Source organism: Vespa crabro, chromosome 17 (assembly GCF_910589235.1).
Source record: "Vespa crabro chromosome 17, iyVesCrab1.2, whole genome shotgun sequence".
NCBI lineage: Eukaryota > Metazoa > Arthropoda > Insecta > Hymenoptera > Vespidae > Vespa > Vespa crabro.
In genome coordinates, this window is record NC_060971.1 from 3,998,285 (window position 1) to 4,017,615 (window position 19,331).

Below are 19,331 nucleotides of genomic sequence, written 5' to 3' on the forward strand. Positions count from 1 at the left end.
TTATTTAACTAAATTGTTTCACACATTCATTTCTTTTCTTATTTAGTTTTGGCTTTTGAAACAAACGAATTCGAAAGAGCGCGAAAAAATCGACTGAACGAGGAAAAAAAGGAATTTTTCCCTCGTATCGCTAATTGGTCGATGAAAACCGTGAAACGTAGAAGTCTAGAAGAGGGAATGGGGTGAGGGATGGAATGAATGGAAAAAAAAAAATGGAAAATAAAAAAATATATAATAAAAATAAAAACGACTATGTTTGACTATGTTCGATCGAATAATTTATATATTCTTCTTCATATTAACTTTAGTTTTATCTTAAAGAATTTATTTTATTCTCAATCGATTGATTTTAATAATTATTATACCTATATATCTCATCATATAATAAAATTTTTCCCTTTTCACATATTTCTCCTCTGTAAGTATTTTTTATTTCTCATTTTATTCATTTTTATACATCCATCATCATCTCTCATATTCTAATGTTCCTCTAAATTCTTTTATAATTCTTATCGAACATAAAAATTTATTATCCATCTTCGATAGTAAAAATTTACTAAAAATTATGAATTTTTCTTTTCTTTTCATTTTTTTTTTTTTTCTATATTAAACTATCTTCTATAATAATAAATATTCACATTAATATTTTACATTAATAAATATATAAATGTTGAAATTCGAATAGTACGTGATAAATGACTCGAATGATATTTCATAATTTGTAAAAATATTTTATTTAAAGATAAAATATATGAAAACGTACGAAACGTTATTAAAAATAAAATAAAACGATAAATACTCTATTGCCAATCCACATTGAAATACAAATTAAATATGATTATTCAAATAATTACTTAAATTTTTTTAAATATCCTAATTAAAGATAAAATACATTTTTAAATCTTTGAAATATAATAAAAAAAAAAAAAAAAAAAAAAAAAAGAAAAGAAAAAAAGAAAAAAGTAATATTACATCAATATGGACAACGAAAACTTCGAATCTGTTCCTGTCGATATTACATCTATATCTCTCGTTTCATTCTGTCGATTCTACTGTCATAGATTTTATAATTAAGTTACGTTATTACATATTAAAATACGAATCACATATAGACATACATACATATTGTGCCATATCATATCGTATCGTATCATATAGACGAACATAATTCACGTAATTTTACAATTTTGTTTCAATGTCCTCCTAACTGCAGATGAAATGGATGAAGAAAGAAAGAAAGAAAGAAAGAAAAAAAACAAAAAAGAGAAAAAGAAATTAAAGAAAAAAAAAAGAAAAAAAATAGAAAACATTTGAAATGCAATAGAAAATAAAAGGCCAATATGTGAACATCAAAGACGTGAGCCTTTTGCTGTTGATTTCACATTTATCTCTCTCTTTTTCCTGTTGGTCTTTCGACATAAGATAGTGAGAGAGAGAGAGAAAGAGAGAGAGAGAGAGAGAGAGAGAGAGAGAAACGTGGCAGAAACCCGTTGACGTCGAGAATGTAAATACATTGTCCCGAGGGCGAAGGCGCAAAACCGAAGAGGAAGCGGAATCCGAGGAGAAGGTGGCGTCGCTGGTGGTAATGGCATTAGGTGCACAATCAACAGGACCCACGTGCAAATTGAATAACAGCGCGCACTGTCGGCTGATATGTATCTTGTCTCGGGCCAAATCCAACGGCATTTCCTTCTTCGTGACCTCTCTCTCCTCTCTCTCTCCTCTCTCTCTCTCTCTCTCTTTCTCTCTCTCTCTCTCTCTTTCTCTGTCTCTCAATCTCTCTTTGTTCTTCCTCTCGATGTAGTCGTCTCAGAGCTTTCCTTCGCGTTCGTGTTTGTCCTACGAATCCGTGCCGAGACCGCAAGCATCATTTTAGAATTTCCTAGAAGCTTTGAATATCGAAAAATCGTTCCTCCGTTCAAAACCAAATAGAAAATATAAAGGATAATATTTTAATATTATATCGAATAAAATAAATAAACAAATCGATAAATTTTATTGTTATCTATTACCGATTACCTGTTACGGGTGACAATAAAGAAAAATTAATATCGACATTTTATGAGAAATTATTTAGAAAAATAAAACAAAAATGAAAAAAAGAAAATACATAGATATACACACACACACAGAGAGAGAGAGAGAGAGAGAGAGAGAGAGAGAGAGAGAGAGAGAAAGAGAGAAAGAGATACACACATGAGGAAAGAAAATAAGAAGGAAAAAGAAAGAAGTAGATGTTCTTTACAACGGCATATATAAAAAGTAAGCTTCTTACACATTTTTTATCGAGTAACTTACTCTTCGCATTCATCTCTCTAAAGCTTTCTCGAATTTATGACCTTTTCCACTAAAATACCTGGCTTGGATATTTCATACAAAAATGTAAATCTCTTACATGAGAGCCGCTCGACCTGGCTTTTCCCACTTTTCTACTTCCTTCTTTTCTTTCAGTAACTCTAACGTTACTATTTGATACCAACTCTTTCGTTAATACACAGTTCCAAATTACTAGACGCTTAATAAAGATTATATATATATATATATACATATATAATAAATAAGATATATATATAATAGATTATCACTATGTATATGCACATTCTAGAACATATTTTTTGGTTAACGCGTTGGGAGGAGGATCGCGCTTGAATTCCTTGGAAAGTAACGAATTCATTGCGAGTAAACGAGTAGAGTACAGAGATACGAGCTTGGTGCGAAATTCCTGTGAAAAAGAAAAAAAAAGAAGGAAAAGAGAGAAAGTGTGTGTGTGTGTGTGTGTGTATGTGTGTGTGAGAGAGAGAGAGAGAGAGAGAGAGAAAACGAGAACGAGCGCGAAGGGCCATTGACATTTTCCTCCCCTGGCAAATACTACTACTGTGGTACTCAACACGTGCACTTTCTCTCCCTAACTTCCTCCCTCCCACCTTCCCCCTCTCTCTTTCTCCTTCTCTTTCTATTTCTCTTTCTCTATCTCCTTCTCCCCATATACACTCACATTTTGTCTCTTTCTCTCGTACCTTTTAGTAGCGGCACCCATTATACATCGCATATTTCGTCCCGTAAGACCATAAGTATTTCAGCGAGCAATTCGAGATACCGGAAGTCTCTGGACGAGTCGTCGCGGTGCTGTTGAAAAAATGCAAAAAAAAAGCAACGTATCGCGGATAAAATAGAAAGAAAGAGATAGAGAAAGAGAGAAAGAGAGAGGACGGAAACGACGAAGGTACACAGAGAGAGAGAGAGAGAGAGAGAGAGAAAGGGGGGGGAGGGAAGGAGTGAAGAGGTATGTGGAAAAAAATCCGACAATTTTTCTGCCTCCAAGAGGTAGCGCGATAGTCCAATTCGAATAGGGAAAAGCTCTTCGCTTCGTGTAGAGGTGCAAGCGTTAAACTGACAATAACACTTTTTCTGGACTGCGCCCGTAACACTCAACAATGCTACGAGCTCATCTCCTACCCTTCCAACTGTCCGTTTCCCTCCCTTTAACCCTTTCCCCCCTCTCTTTCTCTCTCTCTCTCTCTCTTTCTTTTCCCGTACTATGGTACATCTCTCTTTTCCATCCTCCTTCTATCCATTCGAACATCGAGCCGAACTACTCTATTGCGCTTCTCCCTTGTCACACGCTCGGTACATTCATCCATCCAACATCAGCATCACCATCGCCACTACCATTGCCACTACCTACCACTACCAACACCATTGCCACCACCGTAGTCGTTCTCCTACTCTTCTCACCTTCCACTCCATCCCTACGTTTAAACTCGTCCAACGAGCGTCGAAACAATGCGCAATACATTTTTGTGATTAAAAGTTAGCTGCTGTGGCGACGAGAACGTTTCGGGGATGTGCTGCTGCAAGGTTGCGATTGTTTTATCTTTATCATTCTCTATCCTTCTCTCTCTCTCTCTCTCTCTCTCTCTCTCTCTCTCTCTCTCTCACTGTCTCTTTCTATCTATCTATCTGTCTTTATCTATCTATATGTCTTTCGTCGTTTTATCAAGCACTTGCATATACGTCTGAACGTACACCTTTAAGAGTAGTAGACGTCCAAAAGGAACAAGGTGTCTACACCGTTGCGAGACTTCGTTTCAGCCTCTTTTTCCGCTGACGCGACGTTCTATTATCATTTCCGTGTTCTCGAATGAAGCAGCGTTCTCGAGGCGTTACCACTCACGATTATTCGAAATTTACTCTCTCTCTCTCTCTCTCTCTCTCTTTCTCTCTCTCTCTCTCTCTCTCTCTCTCTTTCTTTCTTTCTCTCTCTTTCTCTCTGTCTGTCTCTCTGTCTCACTTTTTCTCTATGTCGCATCGTTTCCACCGAATTACGGGCTTGGAGAAAACGCTCGATGCCAGTCGACGGATACTTTGAAAAGGTACTCGTTAACGACTCGTGAGACACGAGAACCAGACGAAAGTGAAATATACCCACTAGATGAAAATAACAGAAGATCGTTCTCTCAAAGAACAACGTTTTTTTTTTTTTTCTTCTTCTTCTTTTTTTTCTGTTTTTCTTAAGTATTTTTACATCGTTACAGAGGAATAAGCTTCAATGTTTCCACGAATTTACTTGCTGTTCTTTTTCGAATAAACGTTACATCGTTGTATCATAATCGTCAAAGATAAAAATCGGTGAAAGGAAAAAAATGAAAGTAGCAATCGTAACGAGGCAACCGTGGTTAGTAGTAATGGTTTTGTTGTCGATGGTCTCTCTATCTAAAAGAGAAGAAAGAAATAAGAAAATGTAAAGTTGAAAAGGTTGGTTGACCTCGGAAGAATCTAAGAAGAAGAAGAAGAAGAAGAAGAAGAAGAAGAAGAAGAAGACGATGGATGGTTAAAGAGCAAACGAAGAAAAAGGAGTTGAATAGTTGCCGTCAAACGAGAGATACGAGTAAGAAAGAGAAAGGAAACGAGAAAAGAGAGATAGACTAAATATAAGAAGATGCCGTAAGGTCTCTACCGGGTAGCTTAAAGATATAAGGTAGCTTACGTTTAAACAACACGCCAAAAATCCTAAATCCAAGGAATAGGAGCTTTTCAGCATTGAAAAGGAAACGAAGAGACGAGATAGGTATAACGCGAGAGAAGAGAAGCCATGTTTACACCACTCGTAGATCAGTCTGGTGCACATTAGTCGACGACCTTTAACCTCTCGAGTCGGTGCTCGTTCTTTTTGCAAGCGTCCTCTCGTTCGTCTCAACCCCGACGTCCCTTATCATTCGACGGGATCAAAACACAGAGAAGACCAGCGTTCGTTCCTTCTCTCCCGTCTTACCGAACTCTCGTCTCGATGAAAGCCCGCGAAGAAAGCAAAACTAAACTTCCTACCAACATCCCTACCCCCACCCACTTTCTCTCTCTCTCTCTCTCTCTCTCTCCCCCTTTTTGTCTCTTTTTCTTTTTCTTTCTCCCTTCTCTTTTTTAGCATCGAAAATTTCAAGAGAGAATCCGAGATCTCCCTTGAAATTCACGATGAAAAAGACTAGATTCTTGAACTTCCGATTCTCCGACGTTACGTCAAAAGGAGACGGAAACCGATACGTGAAAGATGAAAAAGCTAGAACAATTTTCTACGGATGAATCGTATCGAATCGTACGACGAAATCGCATTGGGAGAAGGCGACGCAATCGTTGATGTTGCGAGATTACCACGTGTGAAAATAAAATACGAGAGGACTTCTACGGACGTTATATCTAAATATATCTTCGGTTTTTTCCCCTATCTCTCTCTCTCCCTCTCTCTCTCTCTCTCTCTTTATGTTCAATCTGCCTTTCAATCAGCGAGGTGTCCGAATGATGATGCCCCGTGAGAGAAGGTCCCGATTTTTGGTTTGCCGAGCTTTTTCATGAATTACATTCGGTTGATGGAAACGTGAAGAAGAGAGCAAGTGAAAGAAAGAGTGAGATAGATAGATAGATAAATAGAGAGAGAGAAAGAGAGAGAGAGAGTTAGATAGAGTGGGAGGATGGAAGCGAGCAAATGAAGTATATGCAAATAACGAGGGTGGAAATGAATGCACGCTGCTGCGGCAACGGCAGTAGTAGGGGAGGTGGTACTGGTACTACTGCTGGTGGTGCTACTGCTGATGCTGGTTGGTACTAGTTGGTAGTGGTAGAGGTGATGGAGAAGGTACGGAGGAGGAGGGGGAGGGTGCGACTTCGCTAATGGGGCGGGTGCAATGCACGTTGAAGGGACCACCCGAAAATAATTCCGTCCTCTATCGCGACGAGAGAACCCCCCAGGGCTGCCCAATTATCGCGAAACGGCTCCTACCCACTACTTCGCGCTTCGGGCTTAAACAAACGAACGGTACACTCTTGTTCGCCAGAACAATCCGTCTTGCTCCTGCCATTTTACAGAACATTTAAAGAATCTTTGCGAAGAGACGACGACGACGACGACGACGACGACGACGACGATCGATCGATTTGTTCGAACTACGACGACCCTTCCTTCTTTCTCGGCTTTGCTCTTATTTTTGTTTTCTCTTCTCTTTTCTTTTTTTCTTTGTTCTTTTTCTTGATTTCTTCTTCTAACATCTCAGCTTTTATTTACGATCGTAAGTGGCGATCGAATAGAGAACGTTCTTCTTCTCCTCCTTGCGTTTCCTCGCAGAAAAGTGTTCACGATCGAGAAAAATGAGGGAAAAGAATGATGAGAAATGTTACTAAGGTTGAACTTTCCTAGACAGAAAATAATGGAGCAATGACTGTAATGTTTCTTAATACTTTGATTTCTTACCTTTCGATATTTTGATCGATCATTCATATAGATGTCATGATCGTTTGAATTATATTAATGTTATTTATTAATGAAATAATACGAAAATATTATTTAACAAAGTGTATTTTTTTTTTTTTTTTTTTTTTAATTTAAAATATGGTATACTCTATGGTAATTATGCAATTCTTATTTAATCGTAACGTTAAAATAGATTATTATTATTAATAATTTAGAGATAAAAAATTAATAAAATTATATTAAAATTGTATATAAAAATTTATAAAAATTATGCTAATTGTCGTTTCATTTAGATAGATTATTAAAATATTATTAAAATCGAAATTCCGTATGATAATTCTTTAAATTCAATCAACGTTTGAAATATTTTCAAATCATTTTCAATATATATATAAGAGAATATATATATATATATATATATAAGAGAATTAAATGAATACGTACAATCTTCGTTTGGAAGTATTCATAGGTCTAGAGAAAATGGTGCTTCAAATACTTTCAAATTTTAATAGAAATGAATGCAAATGTATTCACATAATTAAATCTAATGAAAGATTTAAATAATTTTGTGGTCGAAAAGAAATTAAATACGTCAATTTGAATATAAATGATTTGATTCTTTTACAATGGCTAAGAAATTCTTTTATTATTTAAACATTTATAATCTAATCTAACGTATAAATTATTTTAAACAAATTTATATAAAAATATCTATACAATAGATAAGTAATTGAAAAAAAAAAAAAAAGAAATACAATTTATATACATAATTCTTTATAATTCATTTAATTCTTTCAATGATAAATAAAGCGAAGATGACATTTAATTTACATTAATTCTAATGATTATTTCAATAATTATAAAAAGAAATGAAATCTGTAATATATGATTTTTATGAATTTGATAATTCTAATTGTAAAAGTAATCGTTTATCAAAAGTCCAAAGAAAAAGTAAGTAATAATTGGAAATAAAAAAATAGAGAGAGAGAGAGAGAGAGAGAGAGAGAGAGAGAGAGAGAGAGGAAGAGAAGAAAAAGAAAGAGAGAGAAAAAGAGAGAGAGAGAGAGAGAGAGAGAGAAAAAGAGAGGGACAAAAAAAACTTCTTGACTTTTCAATTTTCTTTCTATCTTCGTTTATCCGATTCTTGGGGCTCACCGCGGTATTCGGCAAACGATCGATCGGCGGATATTCAAGGCGGAATCGAGTGGTAGTGTAAAACGGTTTTGCGGAAAGTTACGTACCGGCATCAAGAGAGAGAAAACGGCCATGCTATTCGCATAGCATATCGAAAGTAGTTCGGGGGGAACGTGTTCTGAAGGAATTCAAAGTTCAAGAAGGACTTTTCTTTTCTTTTCCACCTTCTCCTGTTTTTTTCTCTTGCCTCCCTTCTTCTTCTTCTTCTTCTTCTTCTTCTGCTTTTTTTTCCCTTTTTCTCTTTTCTCTTTTCTTTTACCGAAAGGATCGGGTCCCCCTTCAGAATTCGACGTTCCGTAAAAGGATTTAGGCTTTCTCGTCAACAAAGTTTTCTTTTTTTTTTTTTTTTTTCTTTTTCTCGCGGAGTTAAAACCGTCTTTAAATTAAGGAAAAACGAGGGGGGGGGGAAGAAGGAAAAAGAAAACATAGAAGAAGAAGAGGAGGAAGAGTAGGAGGAGGAGGAGGAGGAGGAGGAAGAAACAAAATATAAAAGAAAAAGGAAAAGAAAAAAATTTACGAGCAAAAAGAAAATAGAAGGAACATTAAGAAATAAGAGAGAAACTTCGTTTTCGGGATCGAACGAAATCGTTTGAACCTCCCTCGATATTTCATTCGTAGCTGCTTCAGAAAAGAAGCGGCTTTACCGAACGCTCTTCAAAGTATTTCTCTCTTTTTTCTTTTTTTTTTTTTTTTTTTTTTTTTTTTTTTTTTTTTTTTTTTTCTTCAAGGAAAACAAGTTTTCCAAGAGCCGTGTTTTCCATGCGAAGTAGTACACGATAACGAGAAAAGAAGATAGAATCTTCCAACATTTTCAAAAATCCAGTAAAAAAGGGGAAAATAGAGAGAGAGAGAGAGAGAGAGAGAGAGAGAGAGAGAGAGAGGGTGAAAAAGAAAAATGCTCGTTGATTCGCGATACCTAGTAGTGTTGTTGCATACCTACTACACGATCGATCGAGCGAACGAGTTTCGTCTCCTCGATTATTCATTCGTGGATAAAATTTTAATTTACGATCTTAACGTACTTCCGAAGAATCCTACCATCGCGAGAAATTCGTTTGCTTTATGCTCTCTCAAGTTGGAACTTTCAGTTTGACCGTTAAGCTTCGCTTCAGGGGGGAAAATGATGAAACGAATGGGGAGGATTGCATAGAAGAGGGGTTGAATTCTCGAGGTTTCAAGTATAGTACGAGAAGGAACAAGATATATATATATATATATATATATATATATATATATATATATATATATATATATATATATAAAGAGAAAGAGAGAAGGACATAGAACAACGAGCTTCGACTTGTATTAAATCGGAAGATTGGAATTCTAATTAATGTTCCAGGATTATCGATAATGAGACGATGGTGGTAGAATGAATGAGAGGGTGACAAAGATGCTCGACAAAAACGACTTGTTCCTAGACCCCTTTCTTTCTACTTTCACAACTGTGAATGAAAATTCGACTCGCTAACCCCATCTCTTCGATGTAATTAGAAAGGAAGAAAGGAGGAAAGAAAGAAAGGAGAAAAGGAAAAAAGGAAAAAAAGATAAAGCGACGAAGTAATAACAAGATCTATAATAAAACTTTTTCGAGTATCGACTTGAATTTTGTTCAATAAATATAACCTTGGCTCTGATATATATATATATATATATATATATATATATATATATATATATATACTAACCTAGTACGTTTTGAAAAGTAGAAACGTTCTTTGAAATTATAGAAAAATACAAGGTTATATCTATTCGATTTGATCTATTCTCCCTGAGGGAATAAAAGCTGAGAAAATTGAATATATATATATATATATATATATATATATATATATATATATATATATATATATATGTACTTTTCATTTATACATACATAGATAAGATTAATGAAATTATATAGATTGAATATAATTCTTTAAGAGAAATAGAGAAAGATCAAGATATAAGATAGTTTTATACTTATATATATACTTATAGATATACATATCATCGTTATAAGTTCATCGTTTATATACATCATTATTTTTAAACAATATACGTAGCGCGTATATATAACTTCGTTGTAAAAGAAAAGAGAAGGAAAAGAAAAAAAAATTAATAAAAAAAAAAGAAAAAAATCCGATAAAGGACACGTAGAAGCTTAAGGGAAGTCCTTGTGAATACACTCACGGCCAGTTCGCGGATTATCGTAGTATCGCTTTTTCTCACCCCTCTTCCAATCCTCTACCCCGGAATGCTTTGAAAGACGTCGTTGAAACTTCGAAGAAGGAGAATAAAGATAACGCGAGAAAAGGCTGTTCCCTCTCTCGCATCGTTCTTTCATCTTTTCTACGTCGACTATCCTTAAGTTTCAAAGAGTTAATTCGATGCGGTAAACGCCGGGAGATGAGAGTTTACAGTTAAATATCCTCTGGCACTTTCTTTCTTTCTTTCTTTCTTTCTTCTTCTCTTTCTTTTTTTCCTTTTTTCTTCCTTTTCGTGTTTTTTGTTTTTTTTTTCTCTCTTCTTCCTGTCCCACCTCTTTTTCACGCTTTTATTGTCATCAGAGAGAGTAAGAGAGAGAGAGAGAGAGAGAGAGAAAGAGAAAGTACATACATGTATGATATATATATATATATATATATATATATATATATATGTATATATTATACACCGTGTATAAGAACGTAGGTTATTCGCTCGCACGTTTACGTTTAACAAACCCTCTCTAACGTTACGGCACTTTTCTCTTTCAGGAAGGCGAGAGGGGATACTTGGAGGGACTAGCTTCAAGGTATGCAGACCTCTTCAGAACGCATTACGGAGATGTCCTGGAGCCGCTTGAGGAGTTACGCCGACGCGAAACAAATGCTTCCCCCAGAATGCCCAACACTCAGCTTACCACCAGTCATTCACAGCCCATTTACGTGCCTGGAAAATACTCGGTGAATAAATCCTTTCTCTTTCTCTCTCTCTCTCTCTCTCTCTCTCTCTCTCGCTCTCTCTTTCCCCGCCTCCTTCCTCTCTTTCTTTCTCCATGACTTTTCATCTTTTTCTTCGGAGAATTTTCTTTCTCGAGAAGAAAAAAAAAAGAAAGAAAGAAAAAGAAGAAGAAGAAAAAAGAAAAAATAAATAAAAGGGAATCATCTTACTTGTAAGATTAACCGAACGTGTATAGCAAGTAAAGGATCGAGAATGTCCGTCGAGAGTAATTTTCCAAAGTGGCTTAAGAGGTTTATCAAGCGTGTAAACCACCATCGATCCCAAAGCTTAAATCGGTCATTGTTCGTAACCGTGAGACGTTCCAACGGCAACACCGTCAACGGCTAATCGAATTTCCAATCGCGAGAAATCGATTGCCGATTAAGGTCAAGCTCTTCTCGAAGACCCCCCGCGGGCGCGTCGACGTGGAAAATTAATAAGGAACTTCCTCCGTTCTATTCCGATAAGAGAAAGACCAAGGAGAATCATTCTCGATTAAAAGAGTACCAAGCTTTTTCATACTTCTTTTTCGTTTCCTTCTCTCCCTCTCTCTCTCCCTCTCCTCTCTCTTTCTCTCTTGCCGTGAAAGAAAAATGAAATTTTTTTTCTTCCACGACGACAAATTGTTTTTCGTTTTCTAAGAGGAAAATTAAAAAGTTTTCCTTTTTCTTCTTTACCTTTTACATCCTCTTTTCTTTTTTGCTTCTGAAATAAAAATTTCAGGTAATAACGTAGGAACTTTATGAGAGATAGAAAAGGATAAAAACGTGGTTTCTATTTCTTTTTTATAGCCATCGAGTTGCCTCAGTGATAAGGAAGAAGATGAGATCTATGGCTTCGGTTACGGTGTCTTCAGTAGACAAATGCTTCAACATCGTCAACAAAAACTTGCACTCGCCACACAGAATACGGCCGCCATGACACCGGCTGGACATCCGCAACCTTACCAAAGGTAAGTATTTTCCTTTTTTCTTTTTTCTTTTTGCTTTTCTTTTCTTTTTCTTTTTCTTTTTATAGAAAAAAAAAAAGAAAATAAAGAAATTGAAAGATTTCTTTTCTTTTTTTTTTTTTTTTTTTTTATTTCGTCACTAAGATACGTGAGAAAATTTATAAATCTCGAGGTAGAATGAGTCAATCGTGGACTAACATTAAGAGAATAAAGACGAGCGCAAATTGTCCGTTCTTACCAGTCATAACGCGCGTGATTATGCCTGAATCACGTTAATGTGAAATACCGAATACGTGCCGTTTCTACGTCTACAACAATTCAGCTCGTATCTCCTTGCAACAAATGTGTTACTGACGTTGACTCGTTCCACCATGAAAAAAAAAAAAAAAAAAATGTAATTTGATATTTTAGTTAAATTTTTATTTCTATTAAAATATCTCAATCGTATCGTCCATTTCTACTTTTACGTCTACTCCTATTTCTACGCCTTCTACTTATTCCTCTTCTTGTTCTTCTTCTTCTTCTTTTTTTTCTCTTCTCTTTTACAGCTGTCTGAGCCCGAGATCAGCATTCTTCTACGAATTTCCACCTAATGGTAAGTAACAAATTTTATTTAATTTGACTAGTATACATTTAAGTTACACCGTATGTCGATTATATTTAAATTATTTAATAAATTAAAAAGAAAAGAAAAAAAAAAGAAAAAAAAAAAAGAAAAGAAAAGGAACAAAGGAAAAGAAAAAGAAATATTCTATATCTAATATATATAAATAATAATAATAATAATAATAATAATAATAATAATAATAATAATAATAATAATAATAATCTAATATATATATCGATCGAAGATAAAATTTATTACAAATGTGCGTTATTACATTATACAACAATCGAATTTTGAATAACGAATATATTGAAGTAACGACAACATTGAGGAAATAAAATCGAGACGGAGAATATCGCTCTACGATTCTAAAATTTTCCAAGATATCGAGAAACACTTTAGATTCCATATTGGAAAGGCACTTGGTGTAACCAAAAGACGTAGTGGTGGGGAAACGTAGAACGTGAGTGGTGAGAGTATTCCGGTTGATACTTCATTTCTGTCGACTCCTTCCACCCATCTGGATGCCCATTCCGTACCGTACGTCGTCTGCTCTGGCTATGAATACATAATTGAGATCAAGACCTTTCTCGTAAGTACCACGTAGGAACGTATTCCTTCGAGATATCCTCGACACGATCTTCTATTCTTTCGATCCTTCTATTCTTTCAATACACCAAAATCTTTCTCCCCTATCTAAAATGGATCATATCAAAAAGTCTGATTTCTTATTAGCATCTCGTATCGTTTAAGAAATATTTGAAAATTTTTTCAGATCGTTAAACGTATTTTCATCTTTTATCGGATATTTAACGATAACGATGAATATGTTAAATAAAAATTTCATATCAAATAATAATATATTTCAATTTGTCAATAGAAATATTTTTATGTATAATCATTCTATTAGATTTTTCTTTTAATATATTTTACAATTCACAATGATTAGATTTTTCTTTTAATATATTTTTAATAATTAATTAAAAGTTCACGGGAATTAATTAATTATAAATAATTTTTATAAATGATTTTCTATAATCACAGTATTACAGATATTAGTATATACGTACAAGTAGGAAAAATAATTTCGAAGATATATATCTAATCGATTGATAATATCTAAATTTTTTAATTTGTAATAGGAAATTTCTATACATTAATATAGAATATATACGAATAAATAGAAAAGTTCAAATATAATATATTAAATTAATTTTATAATATATAATATATATCGTAAAATTATTTGATTGTATAAAATAATTATTTATTCGTTAACAATTTGATCAAAATCGCTTAACGTTTGATATTAACTAAATCGCATTGAAACGATCAAAAAAGTTGATCGATATGAAACGTAATATCGATCAGTAGCAAAAGCAAGTTCGAATGTAATTTACGTGTTCGTGGTTAAATTATCGAATTACTGAAGGAAGGACAAGCATAAATTGTTGTCATACGACTAGCCAACAAGTCCGAGCGAGGTTGGCCAAGGTAAACTTCGTAAGGAAAGTTAAGCGCGTCTCCTGTTGGTATTCCTACTCCGATCGAGAGAGAAGCACGTTCATGCTGTGGTGGTTCTGAAATCCTCGTTGGAGTTAAAGGTACCTTCGAAATTCCAAGACCCACGTTCAAGGGAGGAGGATCTTAGCCAAAATAGACCGAGGTGTTGGGAGAATGCTCGTGACCAGCTTCGAATTTGGACTAGCAAGAAATGTTGGTATACTCGCTCTCTTTCTCTCTCTCTACTCTCTACATATCTATATATATATATATATATATATATATATATATATATATATATATATGTGTGTGTATATATATATACGTCTATCCCACTCTCTCTTTCTCTTTCTGTCTCATACTCCTTCCGCTTACCAAATCGGAGAACTAATCAGTTTGGCTATGGAAAGGAAGGCATGAGCTGAAGGAGATAGGGGAGATGGAGAGTCGGAGGATTGGGGAGGGTTAGAGGAGAAGGAAGGTAGGTTCGCATTTAACAGTAATTCCATGTAAGAGGCGCCAATGCCGGATTGCCGCAGCACTTAGCAGTTGTCGCGTACAATGGTGCGAGGGCGCAAGCACCCCAATTCCAAAACCGAGCGTGGATTTGCTAGGATGCGCAAACAGGGTTGCTTGGGTTGCTCGCTTAGCGAAGCGCGCCAACTGCTGGAGAGCAAGCCTGTTTGTCTGGACTGGAATCTAACTAAGAGTTAGGTTTAGCAAGGACCGCTCATATCGGAGAGTTGAATCGAAACGTGGGACTCAAGGAAGCTAAGGATGCTGACTGCCAAGGAACGAGCTGTTAAAACGAGCATCGCTTATCCTTGTCTCTTTCTCATTCCATCTTCTCATTCTACTACCATCCATCAGAGCCAACACCTTCCTAACGTAGTAGATTTAGTGGAAATGCCACGACAAATTTCTAATCAGAGTACGAGTTCTCTTAATGGCTCCTTGATATTCCTTTTACTTAATTAATCATTAATTAGAAAATCTATCTTTCTAAATTGGATCTGTCCGAGAAGTTTTACTTTTACCGATTCTCTTTCGTTTTACAATGAGACGCTAATAAATTGAAATGTGTCATTTAATTCATAAACAAAAGGAAGAAGAGAGAGAGAGAGAGAGAGAGAGAGAGAGAGAGAGAAAAAGGAAAATAGTAATGGAAAGGAAATGTACAGATGTTTCATTGCAATATATCATACAAAATTAAACATAGTATTGTTGCACATGTGCATATATGTACTACATGATACTACGTATTATGTTTCGATGTATATATACAGAGAGAGAGAGAGAGAGAGAGAGAAAGAGAGAGAGAGAGAAAGAGATAGATAGAGAGAGAAAGAGAAACTAACTGGACGAATTTTGAAGACAAGCCAATAATATCATCCCCTGTTATTCAATCCACGTATTTTCGAATATACCAAGTTAAATGTACGGGTTTCCCTGTAAACACTTCCTTTTTCATTCTTATCTCACAGTTGGAAGATTAAGCGAGAAAGTTCAAAAAGGATGGTTGGATAGAAACGGGAAGGTTTCCCCTTCGTTGGTATTTAATGCGTTCTTCCAGTGGTGCAAAGGCACGCAATAGGATCCGACAGAAGGAACGAGGGATTCACTGCGTCGCTTCGAAGACGTCCTCGAAAGGGAGGCTTTTTACAGGCACGAAGGTCGAACAGTCTCTCACAAAGGACAGGGGAGATTCGAACCGTAAAGCGAACGGTGATAGCAGATCGGAGGCCCGTTTGTATGGGGTGGAATCCAACGAGGGCGATGGCCTTATTCCCTCGTGTAATTGCATTTCGGTGCCGTTCTCTCTTGGTGTTTGCCGTGGTAGCATCAGGGTTGCGACGATCCTACGTTTGTGTATACTATTTCAACGATGAGTAACGCCGACTCGGTGTCTCTCGTAAAATTTCGCACGATAGATGATAGATATGTGTATGTATTCTGTAAATACGTGTTTCTCTGTCTGTCTGTCTGTCCATCTATCTATCTGTCTGTCTGTCTGTCTGTCTGTCTGTCTGTCTGCGTGTATGCGTGAGTGCATGGCGCGCGTTGTTATTTTTAAATCGCCAATAAACTTGCCAGTTCGTTGACTACGAAATTTTCACGTTCGACGCGCGCGCGTGATACCTTTGAATTTTTCACGTCTCACGCTTCTCCTCTCTTTCCATCTACCACTAACCCCCTCCCACTTCCGCCTACCCCCTTCGCTCTTCCTTTTTTTTTCCATCCCCCTTCCCCATCATCCCATCCAAATTTATTCATTTAACATTTAGAACCATCCTGAAAAGTTCGTTTAAAAGCATTGACACGTGTCGAATACGTGTGAGCGGTTATTGACTCTCGATATATCATATTTTATTGATTCCCATAAACAAAATGATTATTATACCGCAAATTGTTCCTCGCCCATAGGTAAAGTAAATACAATATTAAATATATCAGATCGAATAATTCATTAAATGTCGCGTGCGCAGACGAGAAAGGGAGAGAAAGTAGGAGAAAAAGAAAAAAAGAAAAGAAGACGAAAAGAAAATAAAAATGTAACGAATGCAATTGCGACTTATTCGTTGACAAAAACGTTGTTTATCTTACATTGAAACATAAAATTTGTCGGAAATGTTAAATGGGTGGGAGGGAGGGTTTGAGAGAGCTTTATGCAAAAAGCATTCATTTCGAAGAAAATATATAGTCTCTTTATTTCCTCGTTTTGGCTTTTTTCTCGATTACCACAGAAAATGGAGGGTATGCTTACTGCAACTGTATACCTATGGAAAAAATATAGTGAAACTATCTATCACGGGGCTATACATTAACATTGGATCGTTTGTTTAAAACGAGATCGTTGTTACGTGAAACCCCAAAAGAGAAACGTACGTAATCTTTTCTCCTTCCTTCTGCTATCCTTTCTCTCTCTCTCTCTCTCTCTCTCTCTTTCTCTCTCGAATGTGCCGACACTAGTCTTTTTTAATGCAATCGTAGCCAATGCGACGCGTTAGATTGAATCTCGTTGCCGTACAAGAGATTGAATCACCAATGTTAACCGGTCCGGAAAATCAGTCACGAAAAATTGCATGTGTCACGACGATCAGAGTAACGTGATTTAACCGTCGACGATTCTCCTACGCTGTTTTATCGTGCTTTTAACTTGCCAACATCTCTCCACCTCGTACGTTCTCTTTCGATTGATTACCGTGCTACGAATATCGATGAAAGATTCGATTTTGTCGTTAAAGGTTTTCCAACGGTTTCATAGGAGTGGAAAAAAAAGGAGTGAGAAAAAAAGAAAAGAGAAAAAGAGAAAAAGAAAGGTAGAAAAAAAGAAAGGAAGAAAGAAATCAAAAAAAAAAATTATTAGACCGCCACCCGCCTTACTTCCACTCCCTCTCCCTCCCACCCACAGCATTAAGAACGTTCTTCCTTCAGCGTGATCATGAAATCAATTTAAATTATTTCGCAAGTACGATATATTCGTGGATCTGATTGATCAAGATTATTATTATAAATATTATTATTATTATTATTATTATTATTATTATTATTATTATTATATCATAATGACAAAAAGAGAGAGGAAAAGAATAAGAGGTATAAGAAAAGTTATAGGAATATGATAATGGAAGAGAAAGAGAGAGAGAGAGAGAGAGAGAGAGAGAAAATGAGAAGCAGAAGGTCGGAGAGAGAGCAGGGCTCTTGAATCGGCGCGACACGCGTTGCGTTGTACTTCCGCCCTATGAACCCCATCACCGTCTGATACAAGTGCCGTGTATTCCTCGTTTCTCTTCTCTCACTCTAACTCACAGCATTCTCTACCTTTCTTGAATCCCTTTCTCACATCGGTTATTTCTCTCTCTCTCTCTCTCTCTCTCTTTCTATCTATCTATCTATCTCATCCTCGTTCCCTTAACATGCGCGATGAAAACGAAAGAAAAGGAGACGAGCCCTGTGTCTAAGTAACCCGTACAAGCATCCACGCTTCGTCGTCATGGTTACGTTACACCGACTAGCCACAGACGAGCGCGTGGTATGCCTCTTGTGAAAGCAAAGGCGTGACAAATAGGGAAGAATAGACAATGACGATACTCTACGGCCGGCGAAGCCTCTCAACGGGACTCTCAGCCCTTCGCGAGTTTGGCTGCGAAAAAGTGAGAAAAGAATGGAAGAGAGATAGAAAATATGAGGGAAAAAGAGAAAAAGAGACAGAGAGAAAGTGAGTGAGTAAGTTAAAGTGAGTGAGTAAGTGAGTGTGTATGTGATAGAGAAAGAGAGAAAGAGAGAGTGAGAGAGATTGTCTTTCTGTATGCAACGACCGGTTCGCTCACTGCATGACTTGGAGTCTGCCCAGCTTTACCTCCTCTCTTCTATCGACACCTATCCTCTTCTCTGTTCCTTTCTCATACCCTATCTACCTTCTCACCCCTCATATCTCACCCCTCTACGCCGTTTGTCTCTTATTGTCACCCACGAAAGACCTGCCTTTTTCTTAACCCTTCATAGACTGACGAGACGTTAAAGACTCGCTGAGATAAATTCCCCCATCTCCTTTCGTCTACTACTACTACTACTACTACTACTACTACTACTACTACTACTACTACTACTACTACTACTATTACTATTATTAATGTATCACTTTGACAATTTCGTTCATATTGAAATCAATTGTTTTTTTGTTATATCTCTGTTTATGGAATCTTGTATAATATTGATAATTCATTAATATTTGTAAATAATAGATCACATTTTTTTTCCATACATTTAAAATCATTATCTTAATTAGATCTTATCATCTTTTCCTAGAGAATCGAATTTTATTAAAATCATTGAAATTATTAAATACGTTTATCTCAATAATATTTTAATTAATTAAATTGCTTCTGATAAATTGATTATATATTTATTTTCCCTCGTAGATATTTTTCAACACGATGGATGTCTAATCGGATCTAATTATCGAATAGATTAAGGATCTTTTTCTCGTCATAAGAAAAAGTCCGGTCTCTCTTTTCTTTTGAACGATTGAACATTTTCATTACTCTGCGTCTCGTGGTATTAAAAAGGGATGAGAAAAGTTGCCCGAAGGCATTTCTCCCCGTAGAAAAATATCTCGAGAGAGTATCGCCGAATAGAAAGAGAAAGATGATAGCGACGGAATGCCAGGTTGTTCATTGGTCGCCTAGCGATATCCATTCGCTGCCAACAGTATCAAGAAGTAAGGGAGAGAAGTACGAGTGGTTAGGGTTCCGATAGGATATGCGAACGTGGAATGAGGGAAGTAAAGTGGATTTTAATATCGCTTATTTATTCATGCTTATGGCGGCAGCCCCACTTTCGACCTACGTGGATTTCAGTAATATCGACTTCGT

The 19,331-nt window shown here is 36.0% G+C and overlaps 1 protein-coding gene across 9 annotated transcripts in view; it reads left to right on the top strand.

Moving 5' to 3' along the window:
* The window catches only part of LOC124429953, a 220,207-nt gene that overhangs the window by 175,397 nt on the left and 25,479 nt on the right, over positions 1 to 19,331 (top strand). For all 9 annotated transcript variants that reach the window (XM_046975863.1, XM_046975864.1, XM_046975861.1 and 6 more), the window contains 3 exons: positions 10,672 to 10,860; positions 11,689 to 11,849; positions 12,395 to 12,441. In XM_046975863.1, the coding sequence (XP_046831819.1) occupies positions 10,672 to 10,860; positions 11,689 to 11,849; positions 12,395 to 12,441 (397 nt within the window). The remainder of the gene's footprint in view (positions 1 to 10,671; positions 10,861 to 11,688; positions 11,850 to 12,394; positions 12,442 to 19,331) is intronic.